We start from the raw sequence: 18,044 nt of genomic DNA, 5'->3' as shown, positions 1-18,044 counted from the left end.
ACCCAAGGGAATTTTAGCTGTCCCCTGAGATGCTAAAGGTGTTTCCTAATATAAGCCAGAACTTATCTCTGGCTGTCTGAGGGTGAGGTTGGGGTAGGAGACAGCTGAATTTAGAGCACTGAAGCCCTAGCCTGCATCCTACTAACCTGAGCTCACCCCACAGGCCTACTTCAAACTAAGGATGCCAAACCTCAGGCGTGGTAAACTTACATAGACCAAGTCAGAAACCCTGTTCACACTCTTAAAAATGGAATTCTCAAAGTATTTATGGTAGAACAGATGGAATGAAAACCCAGAGGTAGTGAGGTGTGAATTGGAAGCACAAAGGAATGTGTTAGGTTCCTTTGTCTTTTGGAATTTCCTGCCTTTGATATGTGTCAGATCCCCATGTTTGCCTTTCGTGAATCACCGATTTCACACAGTTTGCCTAAATGATAAAAGGTGTGCTCTGCCTCTGTGGCAGTTCCTCAGATTAACGTTTTGTTCAACGTCATTTCATCATACCGTTTATGTGAAAAAAATTGATTTCTAGCCAGGACCACTGTCTGCGTGGAATTTGCATGTTAAATCCAGGTCTTCGTGGGTTTTCTCTGGGTACTCGGGTTTGCTCTCACATCCCAAAAACGCGCACATGGGATGAATTGGCATGTCTCAGTGGTCCCTGAGTGAGTGTGTATGTGTGTACACCCTGTGATGGAATGGCATTCTATTCAGGGTTGGTTTCTGCCTTGTACCCTGAGCTGTCAAGATAGGCTCCAGTCACCCATGATCCTGAGCTGGAATAAGTGGGTTGGAAAATGAGTGAATAAATGAATACAAATCATTATAAAATAAAAACTTGTAAAGTATACAGTCATACAAATGCATAGCAGGAAACTATGCAGTACAAAAGTATTCAGAGATCCTGCCAAAGTTGTTCTTGCTAGTTTTTGAACTGCATGATGGTAGGAGGTGCCCCTTAACAATTTTTGCTTTGCAAACATTTATTGCTTGACTTAACACACTACCGCTATGACCACCGTCACTCACCAGTTCACCGAAAGCTGGGTAAATAGTTCTCTTCACTTGTTTTTATTTATCTTACTTAAATGGATATCTGGCTTACATTTATTTCAGTGTTTAATATTAGAAGTCTTTTGGTCTTTATTTAGAAGCGTGGTGATTTTTTCTGTGACCAGAAATGTGCTGTAGGAAGTTAACTTGTTTGTATCAATAAGCCTACAGTAAAAATGGTTTCTTTATGCCGTTTAGCTTAAAGTCAGTTTCCAAGAACCTATAAACCATGTTAAGTGAGGACTCACTGCAATAGACTGCAGTGAAGAATATATTTGCTATGAGCAGTAGCTTTCCTATTAATTCTGTGAAAAACAGACAGCTGTGGTTACTGTTGGAAGCTTTAGAAAAGGATGGTATAAAGTGAGGTGCCAATTATACATTTGTTGTGTTAGGTGCCTTTGCCAGGTACCAAATCAAAGCAACCAAGGAGAGTTTGGAATAAGATAGGGACAGGGCACAGTAGTTAGTTGTCAGCTGTTATCACTGTCTGTCCATGGATTTTCATTTTGGCAAGGGTTTGCTTTCTTTCTCATTATGACTGTGTTATAATGAGTTTTCTATTACAGTTATCACTGGATCATCTAAAAGACACATGAAGATTTTTGCTAAAATGGATGTATTTGTTCCTTTGTAATTTTTAAGACAAAGCCCTACTTGACTGTATATTTAATGATGATTTTGAGTTAGTGAAATTCTAGCATAACTAAATAAAATTGTTTAGTTTATTTCTACTGAAAGAAGCTTTGATGAAAAACACAGTTTTTCTTTTCTAACAGCCTTGTTGAGATATAATTTACATACCATATAGCTGAGCCCATTTTGGTCAATTTTTCCAGTCAGTCACCTAAGGGAAAATTGTTTGTGGGGTTACTCAGTGTCAGAAACATGCATTTCCACAGAAAACATTGAATAGTGCCACTGACAGGTGACTGACACCTTCTGGCATATAAGACCAGGGTTAGTGCTAGCAACGAATAAGCTGTGGTAATTGTAAGAGAATTAGAATAATAATTATGTGGATGTAGGTCCTGGCTCTCCTCTGTCCTGTCATGCCACTGCAGCTAATGCATCCTTCTTAGGTTCTGATTTTCCCTGTCCTTGCCTCATCTTTATTCCGGACTTCCTTCCCTTTTGGATATGCTAATGAGGGAAAGGCTCTTCAGTGTTGGCTGCCTTCCTCTGTGTTTAAAACTCCTCCATGGCATACACTTGATTTTAGCTTTTCTGACCTACACAAAACACCAGCCTTGACTTTTAGCTCTGTGCACCAACGATTGTTTTCGGGAGGATATTCTCATGTTCTTGCTAGGTAGGTGGGTGATAGAAGAAGTTATTCTTTATTTGCACCGGTATTTACTGGAAATGCTTTGTGCCTAGAGTTGAATTAGACAATAGAAGCAGAGAGAGAAGTGTGAGAAGGACAGCCACTAGCTTCAAGAAAGTTTCCGGGGCCGGGCGCGGTGGCTCACGCCTGTAATCCCAGCACTTTGGGAGGCCAAGGCGGGCGGATCACAAGGTCAGATTGAGACCATCCTGGCCAACATGTTGAAACCCCGTCTCTCCTAAAAATACAAAAAATTAGCCAGGCGTGGTGGCGGGCGCCTGTAGTCCCAGCTGCTCGGGAGGCTGAGGCAGGAGAATGGCGTGAACCCGGAAGGTGGAGCTTGCTGTGAGCTGAGATTGCACCACTGCACTCCAGCCTGGGTGACAGAGCGAGACTCCGTCTCAAAAAAAAAAAAAAAAAAAAAAGAAAATTTCCATCAAACATTCATTGAGTGGTGCTTTGGAACAAATATTAGTGAATTAAATTTTGTGCTACTACATAGCCTCTAGAGCAATTACACGGAGAGCTTTAAAACATATTGATATCTGCATATCCCACCCCAAAGATTCTGATGAAATTGATCTCTGGTGTGCATGGGCATCGGGAGGTTGAAAAGATCCCCAGGTGATTCTCATAAGCAGCCAAGTTGGAGAACTACTGGTCTCATGTGTTTTTACAGCAGCCCTTGCTTTGGAGAACTGTTTGTGTAACTGGAAGAGTTGGAATTTTAGAATCCTGGAATCCTACGTTTCAAATGGATGACAAAACGTGTGCAACCTTTATGGTCTACACCTGATTCATCCCTGGTAGCTGTGGAGACTGGGATCTCCCATTGAGGCCTATTTTAGGGCTAATTTCGTTATTCTTAAAGGGGAGTGGTATCTTTTTGCCTTTGGAGAAGCTGGAGAGGGAGAAACTTTTATTTAAGTATGGGTATCTTTCTTAATCTAGAAAGTTGACTCAGTGTCCATTTTTAACAGGAAGAACCTTAGCTTGTAAAATCATCTTTGCAACATTGCAAAGTAGATAGTTTACTGAACTGGGAGTCTGATAATTAATGAGGCTTGTACCTTGGATGAAATGCAGCTAACTTTTATGTCTCCTGATTTATCAACTTCTTGCTTGGGGAGTGGTTAAGATCCATAGGGTTTGAAACCAGATTGCCTGGTTCAAATCCCAGCTCTGCCACTTACGTACTGCATCATCTTGGATGAGTTACTTAACCCCTCTGGGCTTCCGTTGTCCTTGCCGTGTGGGCAGATGAAATGCATTAGACCGGCACTAGGCGTGTGGTAAGCGATTAGTGTATGTTAGCAATTGTTATCCTGGTTGTTTTGAGCATTCAAGAAGCTCTCCTAAATGTGGAGCAATTTGTGGAAACACAAGACGACATTCATATGTGACAGTTCATTAACCAGGGAGAACACCTCTAGGCGGTCCAGGTGTCAGGTGCGTCTAATAAGGGATAATGACCTCTGCCTTCCCTTCCCCCTGTGCTCCGAAGAGTACAGAACAGGTGGCCGCATTTTGCCGCAGTTTGCATGAGATGAACCCCTCTGACCAGAGCCCATCTCCTCAGGACTCCACGGGGCCTCAGCTGGCGACCATGAGACAACTCTCGGATGCAGATAAGCTGCGCAAGGTGATCTGCGAGCTCCTGGAGACGGAGCGCACCTACGTGAAGGTATGTTTCTTTTTTCTCCCCCTGCCCTCCCTCTGCCTCGTAAAGGAGTGAAGTTGGTGTGTCTCTGCTGGTTTTCATTAACAGCTGATTTAAACTGTGTTCATGAAGAGTGTCTTGGTTTCTCCTGGAATTTTGCCTATACTCTGAATGTTAAAAGCTTGTTTTGAGTTGTTTTTTTGTTTTTTCTTCTTTTTTTTTTTTTAAGATAGTCTCACTCTGTTGGCCAGGCTGGAGTACAGTGGTGTGATCATAGCTCACTGCAGCCTTTACTTCCTGGGCTCAAGTAATCCTCCCTCCTCAGCCTCCTGAGTAGCTGGGACCACAGGTGCATGCCACCATGCCCAGCCCCGTTTTCTGTTTTTTTTTTTTTTGTAGAGAGGGGGTTTCACCATGTTGCCCATGCTGGTTTCGAACTCATGGGCTCAAGAGATCCTCCCACCTTGGCCTCCCAAAGTACTGGGATTATAGGCGTGAGAGCTACCACGCCCAGCCTTGTGATTTTTAAGGAAGCCTAGCGATTTTCACAGCAATTCATTTATATATATATGTATGTGTTGTTGACCTAATAAGAAAGCTAAATTTAATTTTTTTTAAAGTTGAGGGTATGATCTTCATAATCTAATTAGAATCTAGCCAGAAGAGTGTCAGATCTGTTGTCTTTGTGTTATCACTTGTTCTGACACCTGGTCACATTTCCTGTGCGAAAGCAGGGTGATCTGTTTAAGTATCTATATCTTAGTCTTTTAAATCAGGGGTTAGCAAACGACGGCTCTCAGGTCAAATCCAGCTCGCTGCCTGTTTTCGCAAATAAAGTTTGATGAGAACACAGCCACGCTCATTCCTTGACGTATTGTCTATGCCTGCTTGGGTGCTACAGTTGAAGAAGTTGCAATGGAGACCGTATTTTAGTCCTCGAAGCCTAAAATATTGACAGAAAAGGTTGGCTTACTCCTGCATGAAATGGACCTTAATGACCTAAAGTCTCTAACGTTAGCCTTCGGGACAGGGTCTATTTGTTCTCTTCTAGATCCTTTTATAGACATTAACATATGCTTTATACTTTAAGTTCTAGGGTATATAAAAAATAAAAATAAATAAAAAATAAAAGAAAACACATAAGCTAATGAGTTCTCTTTTCAATTCTTAGGATTTAAACTGTCTTATGGAGAGATACCTAAAGCCTCTTCAAAAAGAAACTTTTCTCACCCAGGATGAGGTATGCTGGAAATGGTTTCAACTTTGTGACCATCATACCGTGGTTTGACTTGTTGGTAAAAAGGAAAAATGGGGACACGCGTAACACTGAAAACATTTTAAATTTATTTAATTGTAACTAGCTGAAATTATTGCCTGCTAAGCTTTGGTGTGCTCATGAAGAGTAAAAAACTGCCCCGCTCTCTGGTAGTGGGATTATTCTCTTAATTGATAAGAATTGATAGAAAAACCTTGTAATCAGATATAAATAACTTTTAGGAAGACTAATGAGATATGAGGTGCATTAAATTCTGTTTTATTTCTAGCTTGACGTGCTTTTTGGAAATTTAACGGAAATGGTAGAGTTTCAAGTAGAATTCCTTAAAACTCTAGAAGATGGAGTGAGACTGGTACCTGATTTGGAAAAGCTTGAGAAGGTTGATCAATTTAAGGTAAATAGTGCAAAGCTGCCTCCAGCATCAGGGCTATAGTGTGGCTCAAGTTGAATCCCCTGATCGTGTTGATGTCTTCATTGGAGGGCCACAGTGGGGTCCGTTCCTAAGGGTGTCTGAGAGGGCGGGGAATGGAGTGTATCTTGCTGGTCTGGCTAAGGGAAGACCAATGCCATCAATTTGCATTAAACTGGTGCAGCTGCTGGCTTTTACGTGAGAAGAAGTACCAACCTTGACCTTTTGTTTGGTTTATGTGGGGGCCTTTAATGCTTTAGCTATCAGTGAATTAGAATAGGCACTCCTGGCTGGGCATGGTGGCTCACGCCTGTAATCCCAGCACTTTGGGAGGCCAAGGCGGGCAGATCATCTGAGGTCAGGAGTTTGAGACCAGCCTGGCCAACATGGCAAAATCCCATCTCTACAAAAAGTATAAAAATTAGCTGGGCATGGTGGCGGGCACCTGTAATTCCAGCTACTCAGGACGCTGAGGCAGGAGAATCGCTTGAACCCGAGATGCAGAGGTTGCAGTGAGCCCAGATTGCGGCACTGCTCTCCAGTCTGGGGGACAAGAACGAGACTCCGTCTTAAAAAAAAAAAAAAAAAAAAAAAAAAAGGCACTTCTGGTTACCCAGTAAACAAATTAATTTATCCTGTTCTGGGAAACTTTGCTTAATGGAAATGCTTATCATTATCCAGGGGAAAGACAATCTTCCAGCACACGGTGTCCTTGCAGCCTAATGAGGATTTATGACTAGTGCCTTAGCAAGGATGCTTATTTCCTCTCCCCTGCTCGGCTTTCTTTTATTGCAGATTTCCTGTGTTGCACCTCCAATTAACAAAGCACATTGCTTCATGTGTTGGCTTACGTGTCACTCTCATGTGCTTTAACAGATTAATTGGGGTATAATTGTGCAGTAGAATATGCCGCATATACTTAGTGTGGAATTTGATGAATTCACACACACACACCCCTATGAAACCATCGTCACAATCAGGACAATGCACATAATCATTTCTCCTGAAAGTCTTGTCCTGCCCTTTTGTGGTTTTTCTCTTCTGCCTCTTACTGCCCTCCCACTCTACCCCTGCTCCATGCTCTGCTCCCTGTTATGATAAATATGTTTGCATTCTGGAATTTTATATTGGTGGAATCCCATACCAAGTACCCGTTTTTCTGGGGCTGCTTCCACTCAGTGTAGTTGTACTGAGATCCGTCCATATTGCTGTGTGTATCAAGAGCTCATCCCTTTTCATTGCTGCATTGTCTTCCGTTGAGTGGATAGACCACACTTTGTTACCCATTCACCTTTCTTGGGCATTTGGGTTGTTTCCAGTTTTTGGTAATTACAAATAAAGCTGCTGTGAACATATGTGTACAAGTTTTAGTATGGATATATGCTCTCATTTCTCTTAAGTACCCAGGAAGGGAATGGTTGGGTCATATGGTAAGGGTATGTTTAACTTTTTAAGAAACTGCTCAACTGTTTTACAAAGTGGTTATACCATTGCAGCTCCCTCCAGCAGTTCCTCCTCATTGTTCTGCTGAGGTCACAGTCACTTTCTCTTTTTAGCTATTCTAACAGGTGTGTAGTAGCACCTCATTATGGTTCTAATTTTAATTTCCCTAATGACTTACGATGATGAGCATCTTCTGTTGTGTGCTTGTTTTTTGCCCTCAGTATATCCACCTTGGTGAAGTGTTTGTTCAGATAATTTGCTCATTTATTTTACTGGGTTATTTGTTTACTAATATTGAGTTTTGAGAGTTCTTTGTATATCCTTTATAAGTCCTTTATCAGATACATGATTTGTAAATTTTTTTTCTGTATTTGAGGCCCGTCTTTTCATTTTCTTGACAGTGCCCTTCACAGAGCAGAAGTTTTTAATTTTGATGAATTCCTTTTTTTCAAATTTTCCCTTTTTGAATCACACTTTTGGTGTCTTATCTATGAAATCTTTGCCTAAAGATTTTTTCCTGTATTTTCTCTTAGAAGTTTTGTAGTTTTCTCTTAGAAATTTTATAGTTTTACATTTAGACTTCTGATCTATTTGAACTTAAATTTGTTATGGTTTAATGTAGGAATCAAAGTTAATTTGTGTGTGTATGAATATCCAATTTTTCTAATCCTGTTTGTTGCAATGGCTGTCGTTTGATCCTTTTTCCACTCAATTTCATTTGCATTTGTGTTAAGAATGAGCTGTTCATATGTGTATAGGCCCCCATACGCTTTGCCTGCCTTCTAACACTTGCAGGAATCTAGCTGTGTAATGTTAGGGTACAAGTTTTGGAGCCGGGGTAAAGACTGCCTCACCTCGATATTCTACCTCAATATATGTTTTTTTGTGTATGTGTTGTCTCTTTACTTTGCCTCTCTGCAACAGGAGCTACTAAGAATTACACACAAACACACATAAGTATGTGAATATATATGTATATATTATAGGTGTTCATTTTTGTTTGGGTATAATTTCAGACTTACAGAAAAGTTACAAGAATAGTGCAAAGAATTCCTGAATACCCTTCATCTAGATTCCCCAAATGGTAGCATTGGGCTACATTTGCTTTATTCTTTCTTTCCCTCCCTGTCTCCTATGTGTATATGTATCTATATGTGCATGTGTGTACATTATGCATGTATGGTGTGTCTATGTGTACATATAAAATATTTTCTTCCAAAATCATTTAAGAGAAAGTTGTAGGCACAATAATATATCTTTCACCCTAAATACTCCATATAGTTCATTTTTGTGTTCAAAAATTGCTTGTTGGTGGTTATGCTCTTCATTTGAAATAAGTTAGGTTCATTGTAGTGATACCTGTTTTCTAAATTAATAAATTAATAATTTGCACAGTAGAACACATAATGTGGCCTGGTAGTTAGATAAACAAAAAAGCTGCTTAATAAAAATGGATATATTCTGGAGGCCAGGGTTGGTTAAAATATGGTTATAGACATACTTTAAAATACTACGTTTTAACCTAAAGTAGCTAACATTCATTATATTCATTTACAAGTCTTTTGCTGTGGGGCTGGTTCTTTGAGTTTGGGTCCAGTTAATCACTAAAAAGATTCACAAAAAGGAGACTTTGGGTATCAGAACTTTGATATAGCCTTGAGTGTACTGAGAGCAGTGTTATTCTAGGGAGAGGCTGGTACATTGCTTCTTTTAGTGACAGGTGGAGCATCTCAAATCTGAAAATCTGAAATCCGAACTGCTCTAAAATTGGAAACTTTTTGAGTGCCAACATGATGCTCTAAGGAAATGGCCATTGGAGCATTCTGGATTTTCGATTTTTGATGCTCAACCAGTAAATATAATGCAGATATTCCCAAATATGAAAAAATATGAAATCTGAAATACTTCTGGTCCCAAGCATTTTGGATCAAGGATACCAAACCGGTACTTCCATACTCAACCATCACTCTTCTCAATTACACATAAGTGGGACCCTCTTCATATACCTTCACTTTGCTGTTTATGGCACAATCTGATTGTCTCCATTCCATCTGTAAGGCGAGATGGCTCATGAACACTAGTGTGCCTGCCTGCAGGATTCTCTCCAGGCTCTCTGAGTTGGTTTCCAGACAGTTTTGCTCCCAAACCTGTTGCTGCTGATTTTCACAATTGCTGCTCTTTTTAAAATCCTCATTGTATATTTGACAAAAAAAAAAAAAGAAAAAACTTGTTAAAATCTTCAAACTGTGTTGCATAGAGCACTAGTCTCAAGGTAGTATCAGAAGGAAATAATTAGTTCTGATGTCAAATAAGTTTTGATAAAATTTTCATTTGGAAATTTGCAATGTACATCAGCCTATGAGAAGCGTTCTGAAGTCCTACAGAACAGAAACATTGGGGAAGTGGAGTCTTTGTGTATAAACCCTCATATTTGTGTGCACTGTGTTCCCTGAGAATCAATTTTTAAGGCGGGAGGAATAAATGAATACCTTAGTGTTTCATCTGTGGTTACGGTAGGGTAAATAAACAGTAAATATTAAGTTAAATAAATGAATGGCTTTAGGATGGCTAAAGGGAGGGGTTACATTTAGCACATTTTCTTCCACAACTTTTTTTGCTTAATTCTTGGGTGTGACTCTGTATTAGTTCATTTTCACATTGCTATGAAGAAATACCTGAGACTGGGTAATTTGTAAAGAAAAAGAGGTTTAATGGATTCACAGTCCCTCATGGCTGGGGAGGCCTCAGGAGGAGCAAAGTCACATCTTACATGGCAGCAGGCAAGAGAGCGTGTGCAGGGGAACCGCCCTTTATAAAAGCCATCAGATCTCCTGAGACTTATTCGCTATCATGAGAACAGCACAGGAAAAACCTGCCTCCATTATTCAGTTACCTCTCACAACATATGGGGATTATGGGAGCTACAATTCAAGGTGAGATTTGAGTGAGGACACAGCCAAACCATATCAGGCTCCAAGGATAACTCCCTCACAGAGTCCGATGGCAGTACCCAGGGTACTCCTGCTGACACCCTCCAAGCCAGGGTGGAGATTTGCGGAGGGCTTGGAAAGTAAAGGAGGAAAAGGAGAACACGTAAGAAGAGTAGTGAGGCATCTAATTACCAATTATGTATGGTTTAAAATAAACCTTTTTTTTTTTTTTTTTTTTGGTCATGGACAGACTCAGAATCCTCTGCATTGTTCATTAGATAAATTGCACTTTGGGCAACCTAGTTTGTTACTCAAATTCAAAACCTTATTTCTTCGCTTGAACCCTGCCTTTTAATTCTAAGCCTCAATAAGCTAAATAAGGTCCCTCTCTAAACAAGACTCTTTCAGTGTGAAACTCACAGAAGGTGTTTTTCTGAGGCCATATATATATATTTTTAAATATAATATATATTAATTATATATAATATATTAATTATATATTATATATATTTATATATTATATATTTTATATATTATATAAATATATATTTTATGGAATATATATTTATATATATCTATATATTATATATTTATATATAACATCTCTCTATATATAATGTGTGGGATACAAAGTATCTTCTCAGGCATAGTAAAATCTTAATGAGAAGGCCTCTACCCAGTTGTGATCCTACTGGGACAGGGCAGAGAGGCTGGGGAGATGATACCTGACTTCCATAGTTGAGCGTGTTTCTTCCTTTAATATTGCTTATGTTCTTAGCTGCTAGAGGAGAGGGTGGTTTTGGAAGGCATGAAGATAGTGATCAGAGGAACATGTTTTCTGCTTCGGGGGCGGGAGGTATGAGCATTTCCTGCCTTTATTTAGTTTGCCAACAGGAGCTAATGGGAGAATTGAGATTTCTGACTTTTCCAAAGTATATACTTTCTCATCAACATTCAAACAGCCCGGATAGGTTATTAAAAGACACAGACCTGGAAAACCAGGGACATCTACCCTATAAATACTAAGAAGACAAAAAGTCCAACACCTTTTACACAAACTTGTACAAGCACATACTTTGTAATGGGCAATTTGAGGGCATTTGATAGCAAAGAAAGGCTCTGATAGGCACGGAAGATGTTGATTTGTGGGGTGGGCCAGGCAGATGTGAGCTCCCTGCCATAACCTGCTGATATTTCCAGTGGAGGAAGGAAACAACCAACTGTGCCTTTTCTCGTCAAATCCAGAAAGTGCTGTTCTCTCTGGGGGGATCATTCCTGTATTACGCTGACCGCTTCAAGCTCTACAGTGCCTTCTGCGCCAGCCACACAAAAGTTCCCAAGGTCCTGGTGAAAGGTAAGGCCTCTGAGGATGTGGAGGTGGGGGTGTGTTGCTTGTCAGTTGTGTGGCTGACAGTGGTTGGGGGCTTTTGGGCAGAAATCTAAGAGTCATTGATTGCCAGATGTTCCAGCAAGCCACTGATATGGGTGCTGAGCAATGTAATGCATTCATTTTTTTTCATTTTTTTTTTTTTTTGAGACAGAGTCTCACTCTGTTGCCCAGGCTGGAGTGCAGTGGCACAATCTCGGCTCACTGCGACCTCTGCCTCCCAGGTTCAAGTGATTCTCCTGCCTCAGCCTCCCGAGTAGCTGGGATTACAGGCGTGCACCACCACACCTGGCTAATTTTTGTATTTTTAGCAGAGATGGGGTTTCACCACGTTGGCCAGGCTGGTCTCGAACTTCTGACCTCAGGTGATCCACCCGCCTCGACCTCCCAAAGTGCTGGGATTACAGGCGTGAGCCACTGCTCCCTGCCTTGTTTTTTTTTTTTTTTTGACACAGAGCCTTGCTCTGTCACTTGGGCTGGAACCTCCACCTCCCAGGTCAAGCGATTCTCCTGCCTCAGCCTCCTGAGTAGCTGGGACTACAGGCCCCTGCCACCACACCTGGCTAATTTTTGTATTTTTTGGTAGAGATGGGGTTTCACCATGGTGGCCAGGCTGGTCTTGAATTCCTGACCTCATGTGATCCGCCCACCTCAGCCTCCTACAGTGCTAGGATTACCTGGCCAATATCTTGAATTAATGGTTTTGTCAATTTTCTTGTAATGAAAGTTTTACCTTGCTATTTGGGGCCAGAATTGATGGGTCATTTTGCAGTTATGTAAAAACGTAGGGGGTTTAGAAATTCCCTGCTTTATTTCTGTTTTTCTTTAATTTTGATTATAACCTACCACACTTCATAACTAAGTCCTCACTTCACGTTGTCGATAGGTTCTTGGAAACTGTGACTTTTAAGTAACACGATGTACAGCAGGTTCCCAACTAACGTCATTTTGTTCAACATCATTTCGTTATAATGTTGATGAGGAAAAAAATTGGTTTCATTGTATGTCATTTTGCATAAAGTTGCAGTTTCCAAGAACTTACTGACTACATTAAGTGAGGACTTACCGTATACCTTTTTGTGGAATTTTATCTTTCCTTCACCTACTTTTGTTCCTGGGAGTGCGATAACAGCTCCCAAAAGCACTTCTAAAGTTGTCTCAGTTATCCTTGAAAATTGCTGCATTTGTAGTTATTTTTGTGCAGGACAAAGTAGAATTTTTATATGGGCAAGCTGCTTTTCCTTAAGTGCTCTGAGAAGACGGTGGAACATTCTGAGAGTCTCCAGAAAGTGGTTATGTCGCCATAGTTCAGCATATGGTGGTTTTTGATGGTAAAAGGATTAAGGAAACATTTTCTTGGCAAACAGTTGCACCAACAGAAAGTTTGATTTTAAAGAATCTCTGGAAATCAGCTTGCTGTTCCTTAACACTTCACTGTAGCTGCCAAGTAAACAGCTGCTGATCAGGTCCCTGGATATGTAAATAATGTTCTCGTGTTGTGTTTATGTTTGCTGCCAAAGAGAACTAGCTTGACTTAATTTAAAACCTATTATAGGAAGTATTAGCACAATACAGATCTCTGGGTAACAAAGAGCCTGCCCCAGATAAAAACAGTCTTAACGGTAGTGGTGGTCTGTGCAACAGAGTTCTGCTGGAACCTCAAATGAAAAGGGGACCTGGGATTCTCCTTGTCATGCTGCCTGACCTTTCCCGTGTGCTGTGTTGGGCATATGGCTCTGTGTGCAGTGTGTTTCTTTTAAAACCTTTATTGAATGCTAATCGTTATGAGATTGTTAAAGTAACAATTTTAGAGTGCTTTGCTCCACAGTGAAATTATATACCCATCTCGGCCCTTGAGCAATTTGTGTTATTTTTAATCACTCAATTAGATTAAATTCTGCCCCCATGGATTTTTTCTTAATTCAATAAGAAAAATATTATATTATCTTTCAAAACTATCCCTTAAAACAGTGGGAATGACCCATATTTTTCTTTTCTTTTTTTTTTTTTTTTTTTTTTTCCTGAGATGGAGTCTCACTCTGTCACCCAGGCTTGAGCGCAGTGGTGTGATCTCGGCTCACTGCAACCTCTGCCTCCCAGGTTCAAGTGATTATCCTGCCTCAGCCTCCTGAGTAGCTGGGATTACAGGTGCACACCACCATGCCCAGCTAATTTTTGTATTTTTAGTAGAGACGGGGGTCTCACCATGTTGGCCAGGCTGGTCTTGAACTCCTGACCTCAGGTGATCTGCCTGCCTTGGCTTCCCGGAGTGCTCGGATTACAGGTGTGATCCACCGTGCCCAGCCGACCCATATTTTCTAATTGTCTAATGAGCCCAGAGGGTCAGGATAACTCTGAGAACAACAAAGTGCGTGTTCATGTTCATCGCGGACTCACAGCTGGCCTGGAAGAGTGACGCTCCTGGACTGCACCAAGCGCTGTGAACTGTGCAGTCTTTTGCTCTGATATGGAATTCAGTCGATGGGTGAAATACCCACAGCCATATTTTTGGACGAGAATATTTTGTTGGGGGAAGAGTTCCTAGGTCCCTTCTAGATGTGGCCCTAGACTTGGGATGCCCCACAAAATCCATCACTTCCCCATTTGCTGGCCCCCAGCCCGGCCCAGCTCTCCTGTCACATGGGGCCAGTCGTCCACTCTTCCCAGTGTCCTTTCTCTTCAGGAATTTGTGCTTTGGAAAGACAAGAAATGATGCCAACCCAGGGAGTCTGTTCTCTTAATGGGGCTTAAAAGGGATAACAAGATTGTGGTCTTATGAGGTCTTCCCCCATGATTGCTGTGTTTTAAAATTAAAGACAGGGCCGGGTGCGGTGGCTCACACCTATAATCCCAGCCCTTTGGGAGGCCGAGGTGGGCAGATCGTTTGAGGTCAGGAGTTCGAGACCAACCTGACCAACATGGTGAAACTCCGTCTCTACTAAAAATACGAAAAAAAAAAAAATTAGCCAGACCTGATGGTGCATGCCTGTAGTCCCAGCTACTCGGGGAGGCTGAGGCAGGACGATTGCTTGAACTCGGGAGGTAGAGGTTGCAGTGATCCACAGTGTGCCATCGCACTCTAGCCTGGGCAACAGATCGAGACTCCGTCTCAGAAAAAAAAAATAAAGACAGAAGAATCATGTTCTGATACCCTTTTATAGCATCTTTAGTCTTAGCTCATACCCCTAACCACTGGGGATGGAAAGACATTTTTATTAGACATTTTAAAAGTTTAATGTTTATATATTTTAAACTTTCTAATAAAATCTATAAATATCACTAAACTTTTAAATTTTTGTATTTTAAGCTTTCTAATAAAATATATATATCATTAAACTTTTAAATTTCTATATTTTAAACTTTCTAATAAAATATACGTGTGTGTGTGTGTATATATATATAAATTATATATACACTCCCACTGTTTTTTGCGGGGAGAGGATATTTATTTATTGAAGAGATTTTTGAGTTCCTGTGACATTCCAGGTGCTGTTATGAAAAGTATCGAGTCACTGGAGTGCCATGTTAAATTTCCAGTGGGGGAAAGTCATCCAGATGAATATTCATTGGAAATGAATTTCCAATGGGGGAAAGTCATCCAGATGAATGTGAAGAATGTGCTTTTTCCAATGTTGATTGTGTTCATTTACTGGTTTATCATAAAGGATGCTGCTCAGGAATAGCCAAATGGAGAGGTGACTGGGCGAGGTATGGGGGAGGGGTGTGTGGAGTTTCCACACTGGAAACGTCCAGAGTGCCCACGCTGGACGTGCCACAGCCCCCATCACCCCCAGGTGCTCACCAGCCCAGAGGCAGCATGTGTCCACTGTTACGTTGCTTGGATACACTGTCCCTTCCTCTTCCCATATTTTGCCCTCCCCTGACATTCCTTTGCACCTGGAAGACATTAGCCACGGCTTCCTATCATCCCCTGCCAGGTACCTCTGTTTGGGGTCCCACAACTCCCCAGGGCTGCTTCCCAAACCAGCTGGGACACTGAGGAAGGAGGCAAGGCTGGTGAGGAAAGTGCTGCCTGAGCTGCATCAGATCAGAGCCCACAGATGCCCACAGGTGGTGCCACCGAGTTAACTTTGAGCAGATCACTGTGGGAGATCCTGCCTCGCTCTGCTTCACTGGCACTGCGAGATGCTGCTGCTTCTGCATCTGCTTGCCTTTTTTTTTTTTTCTTTTTCTTTTTCTTCTTTTTTTTTTGAGATGGAGTCTCCCTCTGTCACTCAGGCTGGAGTGCAGTGGCACGATCTCGGCTCACTGCAACCTCCGCCTCCCGGGTTCAAGTGATTCTCCTGCCTCCACCTCCTGAGTAGCTGGGATTATGGGCGCCTGCCACCAGCCTGGCTTTTTTTTTTTTTTTTTTTTTTTTTGTATTTTTAGTAGAGATGAGATTTTAGCAGGTTGGCCAGGCTGGTTTCAAACTCCTGACCTCAAGTGATCCGCTCGCCTCTGCCTGCCAAACTGCTAGGATTACATTCATAAGCCACTGTGCACGGCATGCTTGCCTTTTTCAAAAGAGGTTTTTCCAGCAGTGAAATGCTTGAAAGATTAGGAAAACCAGGGTAAGGAGTGTTCAGAATGTAGGTTTATCATTATTTTGGGATGACAGGGCCAACTGCTCAGGGGATGGATGATTACTAGTTTGTCACTCACAGTTCCCAAGAGGCAGGGGCACCCCATGCCATGCGGGCCAGATGAGGACATGCAGTGTCAGTCAGGAGGCAGAGGGAGCGATGGGAAAATGTGGCCAAGAGCCTTTCTTGGGGTTTCTGAGGGAAGGAACTGGGGAGGCTGGGCTCTGTGGTGCACTTGAAGCTGAGATGTGTGCTCCCCACCCTGAGATGATTAGGACAGGGGAATGGTGGCCCAGGGTGTAAGAGCCTCAGACAGGAGGTGGCAGTGTGTGGGGACTCTATAAAAGGCACATTTCCTGGCAAGTCTTTTACTATCTCCAGGAACTGGCCAGCGTGGGCGGGGCAGTCTCCCCATGGACAGTAAGGCCCCAGGTGTCAAAACATCAGGATAAAAAAACATGTGTAATAGGAGGAGGATAAAGAGCAGCCGCTGGAAATCCGGGTGTCTGCAGTCTACACTCTGTCATCCTTTAACCCATCAGGCTTCTCCCCACCCCACCCCCAACACATAAATACATAGATCTGACTGCCTGTGGTCTCCCTGACTGCCCCCTCCCCTACCTGTCCCTCTTCCTGCCACCCACTCTCTGCTCAGTCCTGCAAAAAGGCACCTTGGAGTCACTGAGGAAGGGAGGGAAATTGTGGGAAGGGAGTCACGTGGGTGTTCCACCCCCATGACCTGTGTTTAAACCCTGCCAGCCAAGACAGACACGGCTTTCAAGGCGTTCTTGGATGCCCAGAACCCGAAGCAGCAGCACTCATCCACGCTGGAGTCGTACCTCATCAAGCCCATCCAGAGGATCCTCAAGTACCCACTTCTGCTCAGGGAGCTGTTCGCCCTGACCGATGTGGAGAGCGAGGAGCACTACCACCTGGACGGTAGGCCTCAGCCCGGGACCCCCGGCAGGCCTGAGTCTCCATGAGGGTCTCTAAATAGCCTCCCATTTCACGACCTGTTTTCTTCCAGTGGCCATCAAGACCATGAACAAGGTTGCCAGTCACATCAATGAGATGCAGAAAATCCATGAAGAGTTTGGGGCTGTGTTTGACCAGCTGATCGCTGAACAGACTGGTGAGAAAAAAGAGGTGAGGGTCCCCATCTTCTTAGGACATCTGTCAGGAAAGCCGAGTCTGAGTTTGCTTTTATTTATTTATTTATTTTTTTAAAAGGTGTTACTTGTAAGTAAAATAGTTAGGATGCTGTTGTTTTTCTTAGTGGAACATCTGTGCTTTATCCAAGGCTGCAATGTGAATTTTCTTCCTCAGCTAGACTATTTCTTCCTGTAGGAAATGTTTTCCTGATGTTCAGCTCCTCACCCTGGGGATCTCTGGCTTTATTCTGTGTTAAGTGTGAAAGTGAACTTCCATTACCACCATCTGGGCTGTTTCTAGAAGTGTCATGGAAGTCCAAGGCTCTACCTCCAGAGATTAGAATGACACCAGGCACATAGTGGGTGCCCAAAACATAGTTGTCAAAGGAATGAAAATTTCAAATGACTCTGAATCAGTTAAATCTACCCAAAAACCTACTTAGAAGAGCAGTGGCAGGAACAGATGCACCTGAGAAAGACTTAAGGTGAGCTAAAAGTTGTGCCTGAGTCATTAACAAGCACTTACCTGAATAAAAGTATGTTGCCAACACAGAGGAGTGGTAGATGTTTGAGATGATGGATAAGTTAATTGCTCTGATCCGATGGGTTATACAGTACATATATCAAAGCATCACTGTGTACCCCTGAATACATACAATTATTATTTTTCAATTACAAAATGCCGATAATACTTAGAGGAATCATAGGGATATGATATATAGTAACATTCGTCAATGCCTCTGTATGCTCAAATTCAACTAGAGATTAGACTCAGTTTTTCTTTCCACCTTAAAAAAGAGAAAATGTGGGAAGGAACCTAGA

The 18,044-nt window shown here is 42.1% G+C and overlaps 1 protein-coding gene across 3 annotated transcripts in view; it reads left to right on the top strand.

Annotated features, from left to right (window-relative positions):
* TIAM1 (TIAM Rac1 associated GEF 1) overlaps positions 1 to 18,044 on the top strand; it is a 441,710-nt gene that overhangs the window by 401,777 nt on the left and 21,889 nt on the right. For all 3 annotated transcript variants that reach the window (XM_063601293.1, XM_003813220.4, XM_024926974.5), the window contains 6 exons: positions 3,885 to 4,064; positions 5,212 to 5,280; positions 5,585 to 5,710; positions 11,344 to 11,452; positions 16,831 to 17,010; positions 17,099 to 17,217. In XM_063601293.1, the coding sequence (XP_063457363.1) occupies positions 3,885 to 4,064; positions 5,212 to 5,280; positions 5,585 to 5,710; positions 11,344 to 11,452; positions 16,831 to 17,010; positions 17,099 to 17,217 (783 nt within the window). The remainder of the gene's footprint in view (positions 1 to 3,884; positions 4,065 to 5,211; positions 5,281 to 5,584; positions 5,711 to 11,343; positions 11,453 to 16,830; positions 17,011 to 17,098; positions 17,218 to 18,044) is intronic.

Source organism: Pan paniscus, chromosome 22 (genome assembly GCF_029289425.2).
Source record: "Pan paniscus chromosome 22, NHGRI_mPanPan1-v2.0_pri, whole genome shotgun sequence".
NCBI classification, from domain to species: Eukaryota; Metazoa; Chordata; class Mammalia; order Primates; family Hominidae; genus Pan; species Pan paniscus.
Note: the sequence above shows the minus strand (reverse complement) of the source record. Positions and strands in the feature narration are given on the sequence as shown.